Raw genomic sequence first — 23,679 nt, forward strand, 5'->3', positions numbered from 1 at the left:
ACCTGGGCTGCTCACAAACAGCCTACCGGCATGCACTTCATACCCTGAGTATCTGGGTAAAGGAGCAGCCCTGGTCCAGTAACTCTGGCCACAGCAGCCTGTTAGCAACACACCAGTCACACTCTGGCTTCTACCAGCCATGGTTACTAGTTATAGGGTGACTCCAACACTCTCTCAGTCCTGAATTTCCCCCCAAAAGTGTGTTCTGCACTGTCCAGCCTTTTCCTGGGCAGTTCAGATATAAAAGATGTGTTGCCCCAGTTAAGGGTCAATATTTAAGTACATGCATCCGGCAAAGTGGGTATTCACCCACGAAAGCTCATGCTCCAAAACATCTGTTAGTCTATAAGGTGCCACAGGACTCTTTGCTGCTTTTACAGATCCAGACTAACTCAGCTACCCCTCTGATACTATTTAAGTTTGCTATTTTGACTAGATTTACCAAACAGTTCGGTTTAAACACAACACTGGATTATTTTAGATTAAAAATAGAACAAGTTTATCTAACTACAAAGGGAGAGAGGTTTTAGGTCAGTACAAGTATTAGGTATTAAAGTCATGAGGGTATGTCTACATCTACAATTTTGCAGCGCTGGTTGTTACAGCTGTATTAGTACAGCTGTATAGGGCCAGCGCTGCAGAGTGGCCACACTTACAGCAACCAGCGCTGCAAGTGGTGTTAGATGTGGCCACACTGCAGCGCTGTTGGGCGGCTTCAAGGGGGGTTCGGGGAACGCGAGAGCAAACCGGGGAAGGAGACCAGCTTCGCCGCGGTTTGCTCTCGCGTTCCCCGAACCCCCCTGCAAACCGCAGGGAAGGAGACCTGCTTGCTCGGGGTTCGGGAAACGCAAGAGCAAACCGCAGGGAAGGAGACCTGCTTGCTTGGGGATTCGGGGAACGCGAGAGCAAACCGCAGGGAAGGAGACCTGCTTGCACGGGGGTTCGGGGAACGCGAGAGCAAACCGCAGGGAAGGAGACCTGCTTGCAAGGGGGTTCGGGGAACGCGAGAGCAAACCGGGGAAGGAGATCAGCTTCGCCGCAGTTTGCTCTCGCGTTCCCCGAACCACCCTGCAAACCGCAGGGAAGGAGACCTGCTTGCTCGGGGGTTCGGGGAACGCGAGAGCAAACCAGGGAAGGAGACCTGCTTGATTACCAGAGAGGCTTCCTCAGGTATGCTGGGATACCTGCTTATTCCACGGAGGTCAAGAAAAGCGCTGGTAAGTGTCTACACTTGATTACCAGCGCTGGATCACCAGCGCTGGATCCTCTACACCCGAGACAAAACGGGAGTACGGCCAGCGCTGCAAACAGGGAGTTGCAGCGCTGGTGATGCCCTGCAGATGTGTACACCTCCTAAGTTGCAGCGCTGTAACCCCCTCACCAGCGCTGCAACTTTGTGATGTAGACAAGCCCTCAGAAATGGTTACAAGAAAAATAAACATAAAACGTTCCCAGTAGCTAAAATGTAACATGCTAGACTTGGTTCAAGGTAAATTCCACACCAGAGGTTCCCAGCACCAGAAAATTCTCAGGTCAGGATCCTCCCCAAAGTCAGAGGGCTGGTTTCTTTGTCATCATGGATGTGAGAGAGAGAGAACTATAATTTGGGGTGTTTTTGCCCCTCACTGTTAAAGTCTAATCACCCTTTGAACACATTTTCCGAAGGTTATCCCTAGATAAAGTTCTTTCCAGCTGTGAGGACAGAGATATGGAGTCCCGTGGTGAAAGCAGTTTTATGATGTTAGCTAAAATGCAGATGGCTCTGTTCCTGCAAATGGCCACTTATCAGGTGATTGCCAATCGACTTTGATGACACCTAGCTAGAGGACTCAGCTTGTCCTTTGCCTTTGAGAAATCAGTTTACTCCCTCTCCAGACTTGTCTGGTAAACATTGTAGTCATAATTTTAGTTTATGTTCATAACTCTTAATATATGTTTAGTACATACATTAAACAAGAATATTGATTATCAGTGTGTTGTTAGTTTTTAAACAATACCTCACAAGGCATATTTTGTACAAAGTTTATTACAATAACGTGAAGGGTGTGAATACAGGGGGTGCTTTCGTTCACTTTGACTCCTAGAAATCCTCATATGAGATAACATCACAACACTCCTCCTCGGGTCAGCTAATAGGAGTAATGGACTGTGCTCTTGGCACATTTCCCTGCCTCCAGACTGACTCTCACTTTAACCTTCATTTAGATTATTATATTACAGTAAGGAGAAATCCCCTCCTTCCCTCCAAAGCATGTCAGGAGTGTTCTCATTTAACTGTTAAATTATCCCCGTTGTTTGTGGGCATACTAATCCCCTTTTCAGCCACAACCTCTCTACAGTTATGATATCAGCAATTATGACATCTCCTGAAGCCCTTAACGCCTACTAATTATACAACTGGGTTCCCTCCCATGTGGAGAACACTAGTGTTCTGAGTAGAGAAGGGTGAACAAGTTTGGATAATTTAAGAAACCCACATTGGATCCAAACCTTTGCTGAAATAATATTCTCCCCCCCCCCAACCCCCCCCCCCCCCCCGCGCACTTCTCCTTTCAATTACAGCTGGAAACTGGAAGTGCCGGAGATCTCATGAGAAAGCTTGTGCTCCTGTGATTTCCACCTTGATTTGGTTTTGGTTTTGGTTTTGGTTTGGTTTTGGTTTTTGTCAGACTCAAACAATTCAGGTACTTTTAGAGACTCATCTGACCTTCTGAGAGGTTCATTATCCCACCATGGCAAACCACGGCTTTCCCCAATGGCTACTGCTTACTGAAAGCAGTTCTCAATCTGTTTCAAAACTATCAGATGAGGTTTATGACAGTAATTATACCTTAAAAAGAAGCTGCTAACCTCCTCCACTCTCTTTGAGTTGTTCTCCTCCAACCCTTTCCCACTTCTCATTACATAACTTGACTGGTCACCACAGAGACACGGACATCAATATTTAAATATAACAAGGGAGACAGACTGCACAGATGGCATCTAGTTATTGTGTTTATTAGACAAAAGTTAAGCAGAGCGACATTTTTTCCTCCAAAAAACAGTGCTGAAGGTCAAATGGGGAGTGAGCTGAATTTGTAGATGAGGAACAAAAAGGGTTTTCCAAGCTCAGCTCATGCTGAAGGAGGAACCAGCTGCTCCCTACGATTCATAGAAAACAAACTCTGAAAACTCCTTCCTATTAGACACGGGAGAAGATTTTTCACTTGAGGGAAAGCATGGGGGACGATGGTGATATCGATGAAGGGAAATAGAAATAAAGCATCACTAAGCGCATACCTTGTAGAGTATGTGCAAATTTTTGCCAGGAAGAGGCCAGTGGAGGAGCTGGGCCTCCATTACAAAGCCTTTGTATACAGTACTGCCAGAATGTGCCTTATTGTAAGTGAATGTTCTAGAGCAAGGGTGGGCAAACTTTTTGGCCCGAGGGCCACATCTGGATATGGAAATTGTATGGCGGGCAATGAATGCTCATGAAATTGGGGGTTGGGGTGAGGGCTCCAGCTTGGGGTGCAGGTTCTGGGATGAGGAGTTTGGGGTGCAGGTGGTTGTTCCGGGCTGAGACCAAGGGGTTTGGAGGGTGGGAGGGGGATCAGGGCTGGGGCAGGGGATTGGCACATGGGAGGAGGTTGGGGTGCAGGCTTCAGGCGGCGCTTACCACAAGCAGCTCCCAGAAGCAGCACATATCCTCCCTCTGGCTCCTATTCAGAGGAGCGGCCAGGCAGCTCTACACACTGCCCCATCTGCAGGCACTGCCCCTGCAGCTCTCATTGGCTGTGGTTTCTGGCCAATGGGAGCTGCGGGGGCGGCACTTGGGGTGGGGTCAGTGTGTGGAGCCCCATGGCTGCCTCTACATGTAGGAGCCAGAGGGAGGACATGCCGCTGTTTCCAGGAGCCACAAAGAGCAGGGCAAGCCCCTGACCCTGCTCCTCATCTATAGCATGGGAGCGAGGCAAGCTCTGGACCCCTCTTTGCGGCAGGAGCTCGAGGGCTGGATTAAAACATCTGGAGGGCTGGATGCGGCCCCCTGGCCATAGTTTGCCTACCCCTGTTCTATAGCTTGCATGTTGAGGAAGGATGTGGTAAATTTGGTCTGACGTTAGTGGAATGCATACATCTCAAAGAGGTTTCTGACATTCTTGCAACATCCGCCTGTTCCAAAGAACTTAATTTAGTAGCTATTATTTTAGAAAAGAGAACCCAAAGCTGAACTCTTGAACCAAACTAATCAGAAATGACAGTGCCTTATCCTCCTACAGAAGGCATTATTGGAATTGAAAAAAAGTTCTGAAAAAGGCAACAAAAATGATTAAGAGTATGGAACAGCTTCCATATGAGGAGAATTTAATAAGACTGGGACTTTTCAGCTTGGAAAAGAGACGACTAAGGGGGGATATGGTAGGGGTCTATAAAATCATGATTGGTGTGAAGAAAGTAATTAAGGAAGTGTTATTTACTCTTACTCAAAACACAAGAACTAGGGGTCACCAAATGAAATTAATAGGCAGCAGGTTTAAAACAAGCAAAAGGAAGTATTTCTTCGCACAACACACAGTCAGCCTGTGGAACTCATTGCCAGGGGATGTTGTGAAGGCTAAAACTATAATGATTAAAAAAAGAATTAGATAAATTAATGGAGGATAGGTCCATCAATGGCTATTAGCCAAGATGGGCAGGGATGGTGTCCCTAGCCTCTCTTTGCCAGAAGCCGAGAATGAGCCACAGGGGATGATGGATCACTTGATGATTACCATTCTGTTCATTCCTTTTGGGACACCTGGCATTGGCCATTGTCAGAAGACAGGATACTGGGTTAGAAGGACCTTTGGTCTGACCCAGTATGGCCATTCTTATGTACATAGGGTGAATAATAGCATGTGACACAAATCGCTGGAGTAAATTTGTATAAATTCATTTTATTTATTAATTCCAAAGTATTTTGCGGTGAATCCAAAAAGCTGCAAAAGAGACTTTAAATCACATTCTGACAGTATTAGAACCTTGCACGTAGGTGGGAGCCACCATGTACTGTACAGAAAGTACCCTGACATAATTCATTAATATAACAAATAACAAACTAAATGTAATTCTGGGAAAACATTTTTGTCATCTGTACCAGGCTTTTATTCTGTACATTCTGGCCAGAGGTGGATTAAGATTTATTGGGGCCCTGGGCACAAAGAACATTTGGGTCACCCCATTAAAAACACAAATGTATCAAAAATGCATCAGTACAAAGACTCTATTCAGTGTTTACACACTGTATTAATAGTAAAGCAAATCTAATTCCAGTTCATTATGCCGAAATTAACTGTTCAGTTTTCCCACGTAGAAATTAATATTGCTAGATACTATTCATACCATTGCACAAAGGTGTTCACTGCTAAATCTGGACAACACTGATGTTACAAGAATCAGTTTTTCACAGGTCAACAAGTAGTTCTTTCATCTTCCCAATTTTCTTATACCTGACCATTATGGCTTTTTTCCCACCTATTGAACTTCTTACAGTCCAGTTTTTCTACTGTGGAAGTAAAAATGTTTGAAAGACAAGAGCTATAATTCCAGAAAGTAACTTAATTAAAAGAAGTAATCTTAAAATGAGGTTAAATTACTCTATTATTAAGAATTTTAAGTTTCAGCCAATGTTGAGAACTGGCTTAAAACAAAGTTTGCAATTGATCACATAAGCTATGAAAAAATGTTGAAATAATCTGATATGTACCAAAGTAAATCCTTTGGCTTTCTGCCAAAGGCAATTCATGTCAAACCACGAGAAAGTTTATATTTCACCAATTAAGTTTTAGGACTAACTATTTCCGCTAATCAGAAACTAGCTTATACATATACATTAAATCACACTTTTAAGAATAGACCAGGTTCTGATTAGCCAGAGCACACAACAGGATATTCGGTCATTACTAAACCAGTGAGAATATAGTTTTGCTAATAATACTGCAGAGAGAGAATATTCATCATCCCATTATACCAGTTCCTCATCATCAGTGTAGTGGAGGGGGAAAAGTCACTGGAACTGAAGGTCCTCGCAAGAAAAGTGAAACTGTTTGAGCAGCATATTCCAGAAGTCTTGAGGTCTTTCTGAGTGTAGCCTTCATTGATTTGACATCTACCATACCATTCTCTCACTAGAAGGGAAAACCTATAGCGGCAGCAGGCTGTAAAAGAGACTCAGTTTGGAAATATTTTAATGAAGTTCCTCTACCTGTGGATAAGACAGACATGCGTACAAAATGCAATCAGTGCAACAAAGATATGCAAGGTCTGGTTGCCCGAATGAAGCGAATGGACCAACATAATGAGATGTGTCCCATCTCAGGAGGAAGCTGCGTTCAAAATGATGAAAGGAACATGAGTGAACATGCAGGATCTTCAGGTTGGTAAACTTTTTTATTTCGTCTTTCTTTCTTAAGGACTGCCTGTCTTCCTTCTCGACTATTCTTGAATTCTCATGTTTGAGCAAAACATATAGTAGTTACTCTGTGGTACTATCATTTTAGATGCAGATGTGATTAAAAAAAAAGCTGAAATAGGCAGAGCTTCTTTTTACAATTTCACCTTTAAAGTAATACTGTCAGTGAATGCAATGAGTAATACTGAATGAGCAATATGGTAATAATAATTAAATAACTGCATTGACTTATTTTGTTTAGGAGAATCCATCCTCAACATACAGGATTCTGAAGACTATCCAGCTTCAAGATCACCATCATTTTCTACAGTTTCAGGGTTCTCTGCCAATGATAGTGTTCCAGTCACATCATGTATGTCACATAGCCACAGTATATCACAGTATATCACCTATAGGAAAAAGAAAACAAAATCTCCGTCGACTGAGTCCCATTGGGTAGCTAGAAAGATTAACCTGAATAATCTATACAGAAGCCCCTGGAAACCTAATCCATGAACTATTGGAACTCATTTACAAAACTTTTCTTAAACATGTGCTGTTGAGAACTTTGGCTGTGATAGTGACATCTATTTTTTCACAGTTTTCTTCACAAACTTTCAGATTAGGCCAATTCTTGATATAGTGCTCAAAACAATCCATTACTGACTTCCATCGCACATCTTGTGGGAGAGTTAGCTTGGTTCCTTCTCTTTTTTCAGAGCAGCTGCTGCAAAGTGGTTGTTAGGGAAGCATTTTGCAATTTCAACAACATTAGCCTTTATTTCTGGAAAACTGAAGTCTTTGGCTAGGAGTTGCATCAAATGAGCACTGCAACTGTATGTTATTAGCTTGGGACTTTCTTCACTCTCTTCTAAATAATTTCTTCTCATTTTGGATCCATTTGCAGCATTGTCTGTGGCCAACCTGTGTACTAGACATTTGAGGTTTTTTCGGTTTGTTATAGTTTTTACTGCTACTTCTTGTAAGTATTGTGCTGTGTGTGCATTTCCTGATGTATCAGTTGTTTCTGTAAGGTAGACATTCCCTTCTTCTGTTGTCGTACAAGCACATACAACAGGATCAGTGTGGACACTGCTTCACCCATCAGGGCCGGCTCTAGGCACCAGCAAAACAAGCAGGTGCTTGGGGCGGCACATTTGCAGGGGGCAGCATTCGGGCCATCCTTTTTTTTTTTAACTCACTTCCTCCCCTCTCACAAGCCTGCAGAAGCGGAGCCAGGGAGCAGCTGCAGATCCAGCATGGGAGCTGAGAAACCACGGGACCCTGGGAACTGTAGTTCCTTGCCTAGCTCCCTGCCTATAGAGCCAGCCCTGGAGTAGGGAAAGAACTACATTTCCCAGCAATCCCTTGGCAGCTATCAACAGGAAAGGGAGGGGTAGGGAGTGAGGTAGCTGAGCCATGTTGCAACTTGCTGTAAGTTGAAAGGGGTGGCACTGTGAATGGGAAACAAGTGTGCCCAAGGAGTAGAAGGCTTTGCCCCAGATATCCCTTCAGAAGACTTCCTCAGACTGGATTAGGGATGCTGGTGTGACCTCACCTTACAGCCCTCAAAGCAGGAATTGGGTGGACTAAATGGACAGTGCCCCTCTCTATCTGAAGCCTAGCAAGGGAGATATGTGGATCCCACTAGAATTTAAAATGAAAAGTAAGGGAGGAGAAGCTCTGAACCTGGGCAGCTTTAGATACAGTACCAGACACTTAGGAGGATTTCCACTTCTGAGCCATGAAAGCAGAAATTGACTTTTCTTTTCCAGATATAGCTAATATTCAGAAAGGGAATCTAGCACCTGCCTTCCAGATTTCAATACCCTCAAAATTCAGGAGTGCTCAAGCTCAATTTGGGCAGCTCTTACTTCATTTCTTCCAAATCAAATATTCTGCTCCACTGTAACTTGCTGTAGAAAAAGTAGGAGAAAATTGACCAAGAAATGCTTCCCAGTGGTTTTTAGGACTGGAATTGCTATTTTCAACAGCCATTGCCTTTTTTTTTTAATTTGTTTAAAAGGAAGACAGTGATATTGCATTGGCAAATTCCCCATAGAAAGAAAGAGTGGAACAAAAGAATAAAGGCACCTCAACTTTTCCTCATTTGTGTAGGACACTCTTATAATGTGCATCCGGATCTCCTCCAATATCACAAGCTGAAAATTATTCTACTTTTCTGCAGTTCTGTAACCATATGGGAACCAATCCTGTCTGTGTTCTGTGCACATCCAAAATTCCTGCTGAATGACCTGCCCTGGGAACGAGTTACCAGTGACCCAGGGCTGAAACAGCAGAAGGGTGCAGGTTGGGGGGAGAACCCAGGGCTGGGGCAGCAGGGGAGTGCAGGGGGAGCCCAGGGCTGAGGTGGGGAGCAGCCAAAAATTTTTTTTGCTTGAGGCAGCAAAAAACCTAGAGCCCACCCTGTCACCCATCAAGACTCAGGTTAACAATTTCACAAGGGGTCGGCAACCTGCAGCATGCGTGCCAAAGGCAGCACATGGGCTGATTTTTAGTCCCAGCTGCCAGTACCGCTCAGCCCGCTGCTGGCCTGGATTACAGAACCCCAGACCAGCAGCAGGATGAGCCGCTCAGCGCACTGCTGGTCTGGGTCCCAGCCACCGGCCCCTTGCCAGTCAGGGTCCCAGCTGCCGGCCCCTTGCCAGCCAGGGTCCCAGCTGCCGGCCCTGCTCAGCCTGCTGCCAGCCTGGATGGATGGAACCCAGCAGGCTGAGCGGGGCCAGCAGCCGGGACCCTGGCTGGCAGGGGCTGGCGGACGGAACGGTTCTGTCTACCACCCACGCTGCCGGTCTGGCACACGAAATCTTTTACTGGCATGTGAAACCTTAAATTAATGAAGACTTGGCACACCACTTCTCAAAGGTTGACAACCCCTGGTCTATATTCTCTCAGTCGCTGATGTGCTCCAGGCTGCAGCCTGTGTCCTCATGGCTCAGATTGGACTCAGGGCAGTAGAACTCCGCCAGGAGTGGGCATTCCTGTCCTGCTGGGGCTGGAGGAGACGCAGCATGAAGTGTTCCCCATCTTCCTTCGCCACCTAGACCTGGCCGCTCAGCCAGGCACAAGAGGATGTGGAAGGAGCCTGTCACCAGTGGCAGCGAGAAGCCATGGGCAGCAGTGAAGAAAACAACAAGTGGGAGAGGCAGTGGTTGCTGCTCTCTGCAGCTGTACACACCAGCTGATCCCTCCTTTGTCTTCTAGGCCTAGGATCCTTTAATGGTTTAGTATCCCCTTTGACCCTAGGCTCAAGCGTAGGACAGGTAACCCCTTGCTAGCATTGATGGAGGCAGGCAGGGACCATCTCCAATTAATAGCTCCCCTCGTTGTTTCCTTAAGCAGCCTTATCTGAGGCCTTGTCTACACCACAAAGTTGCAGCGCTGGTGAGGGAGTTATAGCGCTGCAACTTAGGAGGTGTACACATCTGCAGGGCATCACCAGCGCTGCAACTCCCTGTTTGCAGCGCTGGCCGTACACCCGTTGAAACTCGGGTGTAGAGGATCCAGCGCTGGTGATCCAGCGCTGGTCATCAGGTGTAAACACTCACCAGCGTTTTTCTTGACCTCCGTGGAATAAACAGGTATCCCAGCATACCAGAGGAAGCCTCTCTGGTAATCAAGCAGGTCTCCTTCCCCGCGGTTTGCAGGGGGGTTCGGGGAACGCGACAGCACACCGCGGAGAAGGAGATCTGCTTGCACGGGGGTTCAGGGAACACTGGAGCAAACCGCTGGGAAGGAGACCTGCTTGCAGGGGGGTTCGGGGAACACCGGAGCAAACCGCTGGGAAGGAGACCTGCTTGCAGGGGGGTTCGGGGAACACCGGAGCAAACCGCTGGGAAGGAGACCTGCTTGCAGGGGGGTTCGGGGAACACCGGAGCAAACCGCTTGGAAGGAGACCTGCTTGCACGGGGGTTCGGGGAACGCGACAGCACACCGCGGGGAAGGAGATCTGCTTGCACGGGGGTTCAAAAAACACCGGAGCAAACCGCTGGGAAGGAGACCTGCTTCCCCGCGGTTTGCTCTCGCGTTCCCCTAACCCCCCTTGAAGCCGCCCAACAGCGCTGCAGTGTGGCCACATCTAACACCACTTGCAGCGCTGGTTGCTGTAAGTGTGACCACTCTGCAGCGCTGGCCCTATACAGCTGTACTAATACAGCTCTAACAACCAGCGCTGCACAATTGTAGATGTAGACATACCCTGAGTCATAGTTTTGTTTCCTTTTTGCTTCCCACGGCCGCCTCCAGCACTCCCTCATTCCTCACTAGAGCTGGTTGAAACTCAGAATTTCCAAGACGTAGGAAACTGTGATGTCTTGAAACAGTTTTTGTGCTGATTCAGAATGAAAACTTGGAATGAAGAAATGTCATGTGGAATGGAAATTCCAAAAATTTTTCACCTCCACATTGATCAGGTGAGCCACTCGTGACACCAGGATATATTACTCCCCATGCCAGGCACTCTAACAGCAGACACACAAGGCAGAAGCCAAACTCGCTTAAATTCCACTCCATTTCCGGTGGCCCAGAATATTCCCAATGGCCCCTCAAGCTGCAGTTTCCTACAACACCCCAGTGGGAGCGTAAGGCCTCCCCTTCCTAATGTACAGACCAGCCTTTCATTTCCCCAGTGTGCCTGGCCCATTCAATGACCAGCGTATAGGGGGTGGGGCCATACCCCTCCTTCCTCATGGTGGAATGGGTTCCTCTGTGAGTACATGGGGGGGAGCATCCTTCAAGGGTATAGAAGCATTAAACTAGCCTGGGCGAAGACTGTGGGGGCAAAAGTTTTGGTGGAAAGAAACATTAATTTGCTTCATACTTAAACGCATCTGACTCTGCAGGCTGCACGATTAGCCAGGGCCCAGGCCTTCAGAGAACCTTACTCTTATTTATTTCAATGGGAGTTAGGCACCTAAATGCCTTTGAGGTGCTCGGGCCAAGTGGATTGTAGTAATGACCTGAGATAATAGTTCCACGCCATGCATAGCCTTATGAATCTCTGACTTTCTCAATAGGGTCACATCAGTGAACACAATTTTTGACATGGTACTTTTATTCACCCACAATAAAATGGATACCTGTGATTGGGAAGCTATTTATAGTATTGTTAACACTGGTGTTGGGCCACCTCCTGTTCCTTGCAGGTACATTCCCAAAAGTTGGAGTTGCTTGTCGCTATTATTCATTTATCTGATTCCAGTGTAAGCTTACAGGAAACCTGGATGTGTTGCACAACCAGCTGACTTAATCCAGAAAATATGATTCAGTTCACAGAGAACTGATTTCATCTGGTTGTAAGTGGATAGGGCCCTTGGATGGCTTTGACCCATCCTCAGTATAAGTATACAAGAAATATGCATGTGCTACCAACAAGCAGATACAATTCTCGTGTAATTCTGGATGCATTCACAGTGAACCAAACTGATTTCAGGCTAAACTTGTGGAAGGCTCTACATTGCAGTTCCAAAATACAGTGTCTGAAATGTTCATAAGGCAATATTTAATTCCAATAGAGGCAATAACAGAAGACCAAATTAAGAATGCTGTTGGACTACACTGGACTAGGATCAGGGGTGTGTGAGTTCAATTCCTGGCTTTGCTACAGACTCTGTATATGGGAAGAAGATAGTCACTCGATCGCTCTGTACCTCAGTTCCCCATCTATGAAACAGGGATAATATTGCCTTTCTACAGCTTGTCTAATTAAACTGTAAGCTCTTTGGAGCAAAGACTCTCTAACCTAGGAATCTGTGGGAGGTACGTGTCCTAATACTTTTGAGGATCTGGATCTCTCTTACTATGTGTATATAAAGTGCCTAGAACACTGGGACCTTAATCTTGGTTGGTGCCTGTAGGCGCCACTTTAATTATTCTGTCACCTTCACTTTGAGAATTACTATCTTCCCTATGTAGCCCCAATGGAATTCACAAACCTGTTTGCAGAGTAAGGTACTCCTCAACACGCGTAAGAGTGGTAGGATTAGCACCAGCGCAAGAAATATATTTTATTAGAGATGAGTAAGGGGGCAGAACTTGGTTTCGGACAAAATTTTATGAAATTTAAAAATATTTATGTTGCCTTTTTTTCTGAATTTCCTGTGTTGAAAGGTCCAGTATAATTGAATTGCAAAAACACTTGATCTGAATTACAAACACAGTTGTACTGAATCTCTTCATTGGATGCATTAAGGCCCAGAATCCTGCAAAGGTTTATGCAAGTGCTTAACTTTACTCCCAGGAGTAGTCACATTGATTTCAATGGGATTATTCCCGACAGTATAGTTTAACATGAATATTAACTGTTTGCAGAATCAGGGCCAGGGCCGACGAGAGCGAGGCAGAAGCTGGTACAAATTACCAGGGCCCAAAGGTCCGGAAGAGGGCCCATGGCCCAGCTTCCCTGGCTTTGTCGGCCGTGTTTAGCCAGTCCAACCTTGCTGGGGGGCCCAAAAAAATTTTTTCACCGAGGCCCGAACCTGCTCTCTGTGGCCCTGATTCAGAGCCTAATACAAATTATACAGATTAGATAAGGGATGGGGAAATCGTTTTTTCCAAATTAAAAACTGCCAGCTTTAACCGGCATCCAACCCTGTTATCCAAAATTGGGTGCAGCCCTCAAACTTCCAGTAGGCCCCCAGAAGAATCCCCAGGCATGCTGCTCCGCTGTTGAATTCAATGGTTGCCATGTACACTTGATCCTTTGAAATAGCAATATATAGTTTCAGTATCAGAGGGGTAGCCCTGTTAGTCTGGATCAGTAAAAGCAGCAAAGAATCCTGGGCACCTTATAGACTAACAGACGTTTTGGAGCATAAGCTTTTGTGGATGCATCCGACCAAGTGAGTATTCACCCACGAAAACTCATGCTCCAAAACGTCTGTTAGTCTATAAGGTGCCACAGGATTCTTTGCTGCTTTTATAGTTTCAGTAGCCACTTGTGGGTTGTGAACCTGGCCACAGAGCCTTTTAAGTAAGAGCTACTTCTCCATCAATCTCATCCGTTAACATCTGCGCAGTCGCTGGAGAGCTGTGTGCGCAGTAGGATTGTTGCCTGTTTCTATGGTAGCAGAGGCAGTGGGAAGTTTGGGCTGGCCGCCCCCAGGAGGCGGTAGCCTCCTCTGTAAAAATGGCCTGCTGCGGCTGAGTGGGAGGATCCTGGCTTAGCTACAGAGCCCGCGGGTGGGTGTCTGTAATTGAATGAGGGAGGAGATAGAGAAGAGAAGCAGCCTAGCACCTAGCCAGTCAGCGGAAATCCCAAAAGAAAACACAGAGGACTACCCTCTGCAATAGCTGCGGCTCCTTGTTCGTACGCGCTGATTTACCAGGCCAGCTCTGCCCACAGCAATCTGCAGCAATGGGCGTGGAAGGCTGCACCAAGTGCATCAAATACCTGCTTTTTGTCTTTAATTTTGTCTTTTGGGTGAGTGCGCTTTTCCCATTTCTCTCCCCACCCCTCCCGGTCTCGGGTGCGGATTTGCGCATCACGGAATGCGGGGTGGCTGCGTTCGCTTTTTCCTCCTCCCGGCTGCAGAAGAGATTCCTACCAAAACAATGCAGGAGGCTCAGAAGGGAGTGGGGGCTTTGCTTTCTCTCTGCACGAGGGGAGCAAAATCTCCTCCTCTGAACAGCTGTGAGGGACGAGGGACCGGAGGAACGTTCGGGTTGGAATATGGGTTTAGCCCAGAAAAAAATGGTTGTTGCATTGAAAGAGCATGCGGACCTGAGCAGTGTGCTTTCTGCAAGCCCCGGCTGTAAGCTGTTCTTACCCTGCTGGGGTAATTCTTAATTTGTTTGTGTTTAAAAAAAAAAAGCCCTATAAATCTGAAGTGGTTTTTAATTTGGTTTTTAAATTCTGAAGGATTTCGTGGATACAGGGTTAAAATGTACAGACGCTCGCCAAAGTTAATAAACCACCTGTAAACTGAATTGAAGAATGCTTGGGAGACCTGGTGTGAGGATCTCTGTTTGTCTGCTGGGTTGAGAGGGTATGCCTGCGGGCACAAAGGCTGGTGCGTAGTTATATAATAGCCGAGGTTTTAGCTCATGGTGCGCAGCTGTAAATAGGCATCTGTAGGCTGTAAAGTGTTTTCTGGAGTTCTAGGAGGCGGGAACTAGAGAATTACTAAAACATGTAAATCCTGTGGTTAGAGGCTGGAAACTAGAGTATAACGTATCTCTCTCCCCACCCTTCTTTCTTTTTTTAAAAAGAAAAAATAACTTTTCTATAAATACAGGTTTTTATCTTTGAAATTAGTTTTGATGCCAACTTTTCTAATATGTGCAGCAAAGCTGGCTCTGAAAACCAGGGTGCTGGAACAATTTGTGTAGTGGGGGTGCTGAGAGTCATTGAACCAAACTGTAAACTCTGTATATGATAGAAACCACTTCAAGCCAAGGGGTGCAGCAGCACACCCCCCCCCCCCCCGCATCCCTAGTTCCAGCACCTATGTCTGAAAAAAATAGTTAAAAATGAGATGTAAAACTGGATTTTTTTTTAAATTATTCATGTTGTTTGTTATTTTGTCTAGTGCTCCTGCTTCGCCTGTTTTACAAATGAGGACTCTGGGTGGAGGTTGGGGGGAAATGTTAGGTTTCCCAGCCTTGGAATATGAATCAGAAACTCTGTTGCTGTTGGGTTAAGAAAGATGAGCTGATTGCTTGGAGAAGGAATGTATGTGGGGAGGAAGGGGGAGTTAAAACGTACTTGCTTAGTAGATGATCTAGACAAATGAGGATGCTTAAAAGATGGGTGATGTGCATAGTTTTTCACACCCCTCCCATCGTCTCATACTCCCTCCCTGCTTGGAGAATTTTGCAGAGACCACACCCCGAACCTCAGAAAAGTCTTTGCCTGAGTTTCTACAGCTCTGGATTTTAGAAGAGATTTGGTTTTGATTGTTTTTTTAAGTAACATTCTGTAGAACTTGGGCTTCCTGACAATACAACTTGAGCACTGTTGTTTCCATACTAGCTAAGAAGTAAATCTTACCCTGTATGTAGCAAGAGAGTCTTCTAGCAGCTGCCTGCAATGAATAGTTAATCAGATCTACAGCTGTGTTAAATTAACAGTAGGTTGCATAGACTAGTTTCCCCCTCTGTGTGTAATAAGGTCAGTGTGTTTGTCCCAGTTTTGAGTCCCCCCAGGGTGAGTGGGGGGTTGTGGGTGAAGGGCAATGCCCTTTGTTTGGTTTGGCTGCTTATTTCTCATGCCGTTTCCTCCCTGAGATGGAGCTGGTGTGGCCAGTTATCATCATTGCTGAACATTTTAGGGGCAGACAGTGATGCTTCGGTGCTGGGTTGGCCGGGGCTGTCTCAGATGATATGTGGTTCTTACAGCTTTTTCACAAACCAGAGTAGTAGTTGAACACTACTTCCCTGCCCTGCTTTGGTTAGAGTTAATATTTTGCTGGTCGTTGAGAATGCCCCAAGGCTACATCAGTCTTCACCCTACTTTTAAACTGAGTTGACAGCATGTATTTACACTGATCAGACACCAGATTAGCACCATTTCAGAGAGGTGGTTTTAGATGGGGTGGCAGGGAGGACTCCTTCCCATTTCCATGGAATTCTAGGTCATGGTACCTGCTGACAGCTAGAAAGAGTAGGGCTGGTGACTGTGAAAGTGGAGTTCAGTGAGGGTGAAGTCTGATGAAGGGAATATTTTTGCAACACGCATTTCTTCTTGGATCTGAACGCACTGATGAAAAAGGATCTGTTTACATGAATGAACCCCCATCCCACCCCAGCTTGTGACAGATCATTATCTAAGAATGTGCTGTTTACTGATTTGCTGGTGATATAAACAAGAAATGCTTCTTCAACCAATAGCTGAGTCTGCTCCTGGGGATTTCCTACTTATTTTCTTTCCTGGGATCTAATTTTCCTCACCTCACCGAGCAGGCAGGCCGTGTCCACACTAGGAGTGATTGGCTGACATAGCTACATTGCCAAAGCACTCCTAATGTGCATGCTGCTATAGTGGAAAAGCTCTATTTTTATCAGTATAGCTTATTCCATACACCCGCATTCCCCGCAGAAAACAAACTATGCCAATAGAAGCACAGTTTTGTTGGTGTAACTGCGTCTGTATTAGGAGCTTCTGCTGGCATAGCTATGTCTGTCAGGGATCATGCTGCTGACTGACACCGACACCAGCAGAAGTCTGTAGTGTAGATGTGATCTCATTTTGCAATGCTGTGAGCTTCTCTAGGACCTTCCCTCAAGAGATCTCAAGCATGGATTGCTTAAACCTCACAACACTGGCTCTGGCCATGTAAGTATTAGGGCTATTTTACAGACAGGTAGAGTGACACCCAAGGGCATCTAGGGAGTCGGTCATCAATCTGGGAGTGGAACTCCAGACTCTTGGCTGCTTCAGCTGCTGGACCTTGTGTCTGCCCTGTTATCCACCCCCACATATTCAGTACTCCTGTCTGGTCACCTTGGGGTGTTCTTGATTCCAGTTTAGAATAAATTCAACCGCAACCATCCTTGCTGAACTGCCCTTTCTCCAGTGTGATAATATCTCCCTATGAAAACATGACCAGAACTGAGGACAGTGGCCCGGGTTCATCCCTGATGTAAATTCATGTTTAAAGAATGAGCTCCGCACAATATTTCTACCATTCTTGTTACCACCTCCTCTCTCAAAATAACAAACAGATGGTAGAAAACTGTAGCATCTCCGTCTAAGTTCCTTATTTTGGGGTCACTGCACTTTGTTCCTTTCCAGTTATCTAGTTCATCCAGAAGCTTTTTCTTTCCTTTTGTCCTAGTTTCCTGACTTTTTTTTTTTTCTTTTTGAGTGAGGGAAGTGATTCTTTGTGACAACACTAGGATCTAGCAGGAAGGATATATGGGAGCTATACACAGACACAGTTGCAGAACAAGCCTGCCTGTTCACATCCACCCCTGTCTCCCTTGTAGGAAATGACTGTTTTCCTATCTGTTGGAATGTTGCTTTGTCTCAGAGGCAAGTGCACTCTCCTTTTCCTCTTTTCCCATTCAATGTTCTGCTCTTGCCACCTCCTTGCTTGAAAGCGTTTTTGTATTTGATAATAACTCAAGTAAAATGTCCTTAATGAAGAGATCCTTTCCAGCGTCGATCAGGAGAGGGACAGAGCCCCCCATGCCTCACTCTCTCTCCCATAGAGCTACTTTGTTATTTTTACACTAGGAGAAGGAGGTCAAGGACTGGTGGAGCTGGAGTTGTGCTCTAAGGTCACTAGCAGGGCCATTTAATAGAGGCATTTTGTACCTACTTCTAAAAGCCATGACCTACATTTTCAGAAGTGACCAATGGATTTTTTTGTTTTTGGGTGTTTAGCTTGAGAGATCCTGGTTGCTCCTGAAAACATAGGCAGTGATTAAAAAGGAGGAAGGCTGCTTAAGAGAAGAAATAGGAAGCTATCCTGTTTGTTCCATGAATAATGGAATGTTCAGACTATCCAAGGTGGGCATGAGGGGATATGGGATAGAACATTCCTGTGTGTAAAGAGGCAGAGCAGACTGATCTGCACAAGTATCAGCAACAAGCAGTGGTGATTCTTCTGGCTGACTTGAGGAGTGGCATGAAGGGCTCCCTGGTAATTCTTTATTGGAACGATGACAGCCACAGCATGGGAGCTCATAAGGGGCAGAAACTTTATCATATGAGCTGTTTCTAACCGAGTGCAGATGATAGACTACTTTGGGACTGCTATGTGTCCATCCATCTCTGCCAACCCTGTTCCAGCTCAGGCCTAAGATTTGAGTACCACTCCTGCTCGTCATTCTGAAGGTTTTGGCAGGCATCTTTCCACGGCTAGCCAGCTGGGGGCTGGGATCAGCACATCAGCCATGTCCAACTCTACTAGTGACCCTTGTTATCAAGCAGTTTTGTCCCAGATGACACTTGCTTAGAGGCTTAAAAGCTGGGAGGCCTCTTAAGGTGTCTCTACTCAGCCAGGAAAATACCCCTGTGGGAGCAAGTCTCAGAGGCCCCGTCAGTTGACACAGGCTGATGGGGCTAAAAATAGCCATGTAGATGTTGAGGCTTGGGCTGGGCTCTGAGACCTGGGAAGGGGCAGGTCATAGAGTCTGGGCTCCTGCTTGAGCCTAAACATCTATCTGGCTACTTTTAGCTCATGGCCTGCATTAACTGACTGAGACTCTCTGCCATGGGTGTGTGGATTTTTGATGTATATATACATATTTTCCTTTATAGACATACCCTTAGGGGGGAGTGACTAAAGGTATCTTGTAGATTCCATAGCTGTGTTTTATTGGAACACAGGTTGATGCTATGTGATTAGTGGGAAATCTTTAATTACCAATTGAAATTTGAGCCTAGGCAGGGTAAGGTGTCTTTACATTTGTATTTGAAGTTCTGCCACTCAGTCTAAGTCACTACCCCCTCGAGGGTGTCCATGAACACAGGGCTAGATTTTCAAATAACTTTAGAACCTACAATTGGGGCCAGATTGTCAGAAGTGCTCAGCACCCAACATGCTGCGTTCTCTTGAAAATCCAGCTCCAGCCGTGGGTGTGGAACCCTTGAAAATCTAGCTCAATTCGTACTGAAGTTTTTAGGATCTGTTAAACTGTGGGAGGCAGCAAGTCTGACACCAGACTAGCTTGTTAGTATGCAGAGCTGCTCGGTTCTTGCCCTTCCCTAGCTCCCTCGGCTCACTTGCTTATCTGCACTGAATCCAGGTCGGGAGGAGTTGGCACAAAAGTGTGAGGGAGAACAAAAAGTTTGGCAGAACTCTGCACTTTCATTGCATGTTAAAAATAAGCTTGTTCTGAGGCTTAAGAAGAAGAAAGGAAGCAGTTTAAGCTTTAACTTCATACACCAAACAAGTGGAAAAAACCCTATCTCCCTACCCGACCCCTTAATGTTTGTTCAGCTGCAGTATAAATAAATGACAACCTTCTTGCCCCCCAGCCACCAGTACATTTTGGAGTCTGTGTTGAGGAAGTGGATGGAGAGACCTTCCTTTTCTGCCAACTTACTGGAGAGTCCCATACCAAAAATGTCATCTCTTCATAGTCTTTTCTTCTTATTTTAGGTCCTTTAGCTCAAGACCTCATGTAGCAGATGCCAGACCAGCTAGTTGTCTGGTAAGGTAGGCTAACAGGTTTGGCATAGTGCAAGACTTCCTAATTATGATGGTTGGGTACTATAAATTATAGTCCTGGTTTATATATGCATTGTTTGTGCCATGTACACACGGTCAAATGGCTATATATCATTTACAGTTTATAACAAGGTGGGTGAGGGTCTCTCTTTTTGGACCAACAGAAGTTGGTCGAGCTCTGTGGGTGAACATTTTTCACAAAATGGCCATTCTATATCTGACCTCTCAGTTCTCATCCTCAAAGGAAACCTGCCCAACACCTTCAAAAGAGAGGTTTAAATTCACAATTCTTCTAGACACCAAAAATCATCGACTCAGTAGAGACACTAGTTGTGTGTATCATTACAACAATCCTCTAACTCTCCTTTGTCCTATAACTGCAGAGGTGTTACTTGTCCATTTTGACTCATTTCTTGCAACATTATTAAGCATACGGAGTTGACACGTCTGTTCCACCTTGTGTGTTTCATATCCTGGGACCAACATGGCTACCACAACACTGAAAGAATTTGTAGTTCACAGGTATCATACATGGAGTTTCTTATGGGGATACATGTTTTGAAAGGGATAAGTGTCAGCATATTGAGTTCTCACTATGCTTCACAAAGGATTTTAGAATCTGCAGCTGCTTTTTTTTTTTTTTTTTTTTTTTTTAAAGCAGAACTTTAAACCCCTCAAACTCTTGGTGTGAGATATGAATGCTCTCACCAGCTGATGTTTGCATGTGCTGCTTTTTCTGGCAACATGGTAAGTGCTCCTTACATCTCAGTAGTTTCAAACATATTCAGCACTGACAAAAGTGAGGGTAGTGCCATTGAAATTGATAGAATTGCATCTGCTCTTGTAAGGGCTGAATTTTGACAGGAATCTTTTCTCAGTGGTGGTCTCCTCAATTGGATTGACTTGCATTGTTGCAGCTACAGATGAAACCAAGCCAGGAACTTGAATGAACTGACTAAATGTTGAAGCACAGGACTTGGCATTGGGAGTTCAGGGTTCTGTTCTTAGCTTTGCTACAATCTTTCTGTGTAACTATGGAAGTCGCCTGACCTTCTGCCTCCATTTCACTACAGGAAAGTCATAAAGTGCTTTGAGATCCTCTGAAGACAGTGTATTCTAGAAGTGCAAAGAAATTCTGGGCATCAAAAGAGACTGATATTTGCAACGATAAGATTGTGCCTTATTAGGTCATTAAGGGCCAGACTGTCAAATGCTCAGCACTTGGAGTTGGGGCAGGAGTTTCCAAAGCACTCTGCACGTGCTTGTCTGATGCCAATAGCCAGGTCTGCAGTGGAGCTCAGCTCCTGATGTTCTGAGCTCTTCTGAAAACCTCTCTCTGAAATGTGAAAGTACACAGTTGATAATGCTAATTCCAATAGGCTTTTTGAAAGAAAAACTCCACTACCTCATATCTCAAGATGGGCAGTTACTGGTATCAGGTTTACTGAACTGATCTTTCAGTTTTACTTGTAGATATGGCAGTTTTAGTTCTGTGTTTTTTTTTCTTTTTTTTTATTGACAGCTCAGTCATAGCTTGTTTTGGCTATGCGCTTCATTGAAGATTGAGTCATTCCCTTCCTCTTTTCCCCCTCACAATCTCATTTCTTGAATCTTGAGGAGGCAATCAGATTTCAGCTTCTGTCCTAACTGAGCTGAATTGAAAGCAGCGCCAAACACTGAACCGGACTCTGTGCTGCCTTCATCCAGAACTGGATTGGCCCACACCAAGAAGTGTCCCTGGAGAGACTATAGGAAGCCAGAAGCCAGATAGCTTCGTTTAAAATATAATTAAACATAACAAAAAAGAAATTGACTTGCTCTGAAAACGATCAGCCAACTTAGTATCTAATGCAACCTATGGCAGCCTTCCAGATCTAGAGCACACACTGACTGCATTACTAGGGAAGTGTCTAATTAGAAGGCATAACAGAATTCCCTTTTAATTCCATTTTCTGTGCAGCAGATAGCTGTTTTCTCTTGCCTGTGGTGGGTATATATGGTATGGTTAGTGGTAAAGGAAAGCTTGGTGAATGTATTAAAGCTCGGTGAATGTATTATATGAAAGATCACTTCTCTCTCTTGGATTAGTGGCACTCTAGATTCTTGTCTCTAATAGCTTAGGGGATTTTTTTATGTCTTGTTTTGTTTCCTTGAATGCTTTTGGACTTTCCTCCTTCCTTTGGTCATTTCCCCTTCACAGATGTGACTTAAGTTCCTTATTTATTCCTGTTTTAGGAGACTCGGAGTAAAATGAGAAACCAGCTGGCATGGAAAGGATCTAGTTTAAAACAAACAAAGTGAAGTGAGGTAAACCTCCCATAACAAGTTGCCTGTCTACCCTCATGCCCTTCCTTCCAAACAAGAGACATGGACCCTGCAGTCTAGTAAAGCGGAAGAAGAGCTGGTTTAAAAGGCAGAGGAATACTACTTTATTTTTTGTGTTGATGGCATACAGTGGTGGTGTAGGACTATTGGTCCCAGAATGTTAGAGAAGGAGGGTGAGATGATTTCTTGACCTGAAGAAGAGCTCTGTGTAAGCTCTGGAGTGTCTCTCTCACTAGCAGAAGTTGGTCCAATTAAAGAGATTACCTCACTCTCCTTTTCTCTCTCCAGACATAATGGTTGGTATTGTTCCCCGAGGCTTCAATGGGAGTAGTCTTGCTCTCATTCAGAAAAGCACATGCTGAGATTATTTTTTTTTTTCCCCTCAAAGCAGTCTAGGAGATGTAGATGTATGATTACTCCTCAGATTATTGAGAGTTGTGTCTCTTAACCCTTTAGGATTTTTTTTTTTTTAATCTCAGTTGTAATCCTGTGCCCCTAGGAATTTACAGTAGAAACATGCTCTAAAAGATGCTCTGGTATTTTAGTGCAGAGGGGGCTATGTTTCGTACTCAGCTGGGTTCATTAGCGAGCCCGGTGTGTTTCTGTTCTTGTCATGGTGGCATCAGTTACAGTTAGGACAGCTTTGGGGCCTTGTGATTTTGACATGACACTTTATACCTTCCTGTGTAACAGTGCGTAAGGCTATGTCTACACTGGCATTTGAATGACAAAACTTTTTTCTTTCAGAGGTGTTAACACCCTTCCCCCCCAAAAAAAAGATAAAAGTTTTGCCGTGACAAATGCTAGTGTGAACAGCACGTTGTCAGCAGAAGCACTCTCCTGCCGTCAATGCAAATACCACTCATTGGGGATGGAAGTTTTTTGTCAGCAGGAGAGCCAAGAAATGGCACCTACGTAGCCTGACTTTTAGCTGCACGGCTGTAGCGACACAGCCATGTTGCTAAAAGCCCTATGTTTCAACTTCTAAACCATGTTAAGGAAACAAGGTTAAAATTGCTTTAATGGGGTCTGCATCTGTATGATTTTTGAAATGGCTCTGTAGATAATGCACAACAGCTCGAAATCTGCTCAGGTTGCAGTGTTGTGCACGCACCTGTTGGAAACAGTTTGGTTCATATTGGTTTAGTTGCAGTATTGAAGGCCGCTTTACAGGATTTTCAGAGAGGATGTGTATGTGTCAGTCTCCCTGAGAAATTCCACAGTACACCTGGTATTAAAGGTAATGCAAAGTGTTGGCGTGATCAGATGCCAGTAGCTGAAGGTATGTATATTTGAACAATTATACATTCATACTTGCCTGTGTATTTAAATGTGCAGTCATTTAATGCTCATTTTTGAGGGGAGGGTGGGGGAGGGAAATTCCCATAGCTGATTGTCAGTGTAAACAACTAACACCAAAACGCAGTTCCCAGTACCCCAAAGTTTGGTGTTTGCATCTAGCTCTGAATTCGGTTTCTGGGGCCTGTCTCTAGTGAACGTAGTCACAATAGGGAATGTCATTTAGTGGCTGGAAGAGGAGAATGGATCTCTTTCTGCCTCTGGCACTGAATCATTGTGAATCAAAGGAAGTCATGTGACCTTCATACCTAAAATTATCATTCTAAAACACTTACCTTCCTCAGTGTTAAGATTGGTTTAATAATTTGTAAAGAGACTTGACCCTGTGATGAAAGGTGCTATATAAGTGCCAAGTATTTTGTGTGTGTTGTTTAAAAGTAACCGCAATTATGACCCTAGTTAAATAAATACAGTTAAATGAAATTTTAAAGCAGTCTCTGAGAATAC

The 23,679-nt window shown here is 44.9% G+C and overlaps 2 protein-coding genes and 1 long non-coding RNA gene across 7 annotated transcripts in view; 2 read left to right on the top strand and 1 right to left on the bottom strand.

Annotated features, from left to right (window-relative positions):
• Positions 1–9,035, top strand: part of TSPAN32 (tetraspanin 32) — a 95,429-nt gene extending 86,394 nt beyond the window's left edge. For 2 of the 5 annotated variants that reach the window (XM_050953737.1, XM_050953738.1), the window contains 2 exons: positions 6,151–6,394; positions 6,672–9,033. In XM_050953737.1, the coding sequence (XP_050809694.1) occupies positions 6,151–6,394; positions 6,672–6,925 (498 nt within the window). In that variant the 3' untranslated portion in view covers positions 6,926–9,033. Of the gene's footprint in view, positions 1–6,150; positions 6,395–6,671 lie in introns of all 5 variants that reach the window. The other 3 variants (XM_050953736.1, XM_050953734.1, XM_050953739.1) reach the window with 3 other exon arrangements.
• Positions 625–1,414, bottom strand: LOC127051452 (uncharacterized). The gene is made up of 3 exons (XR_007774506.1): positions 1,092–1,414; positions 875–978; positions 625–823 (listed from the first exon to the last, which is right to left on the bottom strand). It is a non-coding gene; the product is annotated as an uncharacterized LOC127051452 (long non-coding RNA).
• A 4,473-nt stretch (positions 9,036–13,508) lies between the features above and the next one.
• The window catches only part of CD81 (CD81 molecule), a 68,104-nt gene continuing 57,933 nt past the window's right edge, over positions 13,509–23,679 (top strand). Inside the window, exon 1 of the mRNA XM_050953763.1 lies at positions 13,509–13,850. Within this exon, the coding sequence (XP_050809720.1) occupies positions 13,785–13,850 (66 nt within the window). The 5' untranslated portion in view covers positions 13,509–13,784. The remainder of the gene's footprint in view (positions 13,851–23,679) is intronic.

The sequence above is a fragment of the Gopherus flavomarginatus genome, chromosome 5 (genome assembly GCF_025201925.1).
Source record: "Gopherus flavomarginatus isolate rGopFla2 chromosome 5, rGopFla2.mat.asm, whole genome shotgun sequence".
Lineage (NCBI taxonomy): Eukaryota > Metazoa > Chordata > Testudines > Testudinidae > Gopherus > Gopherus flavomarginatus.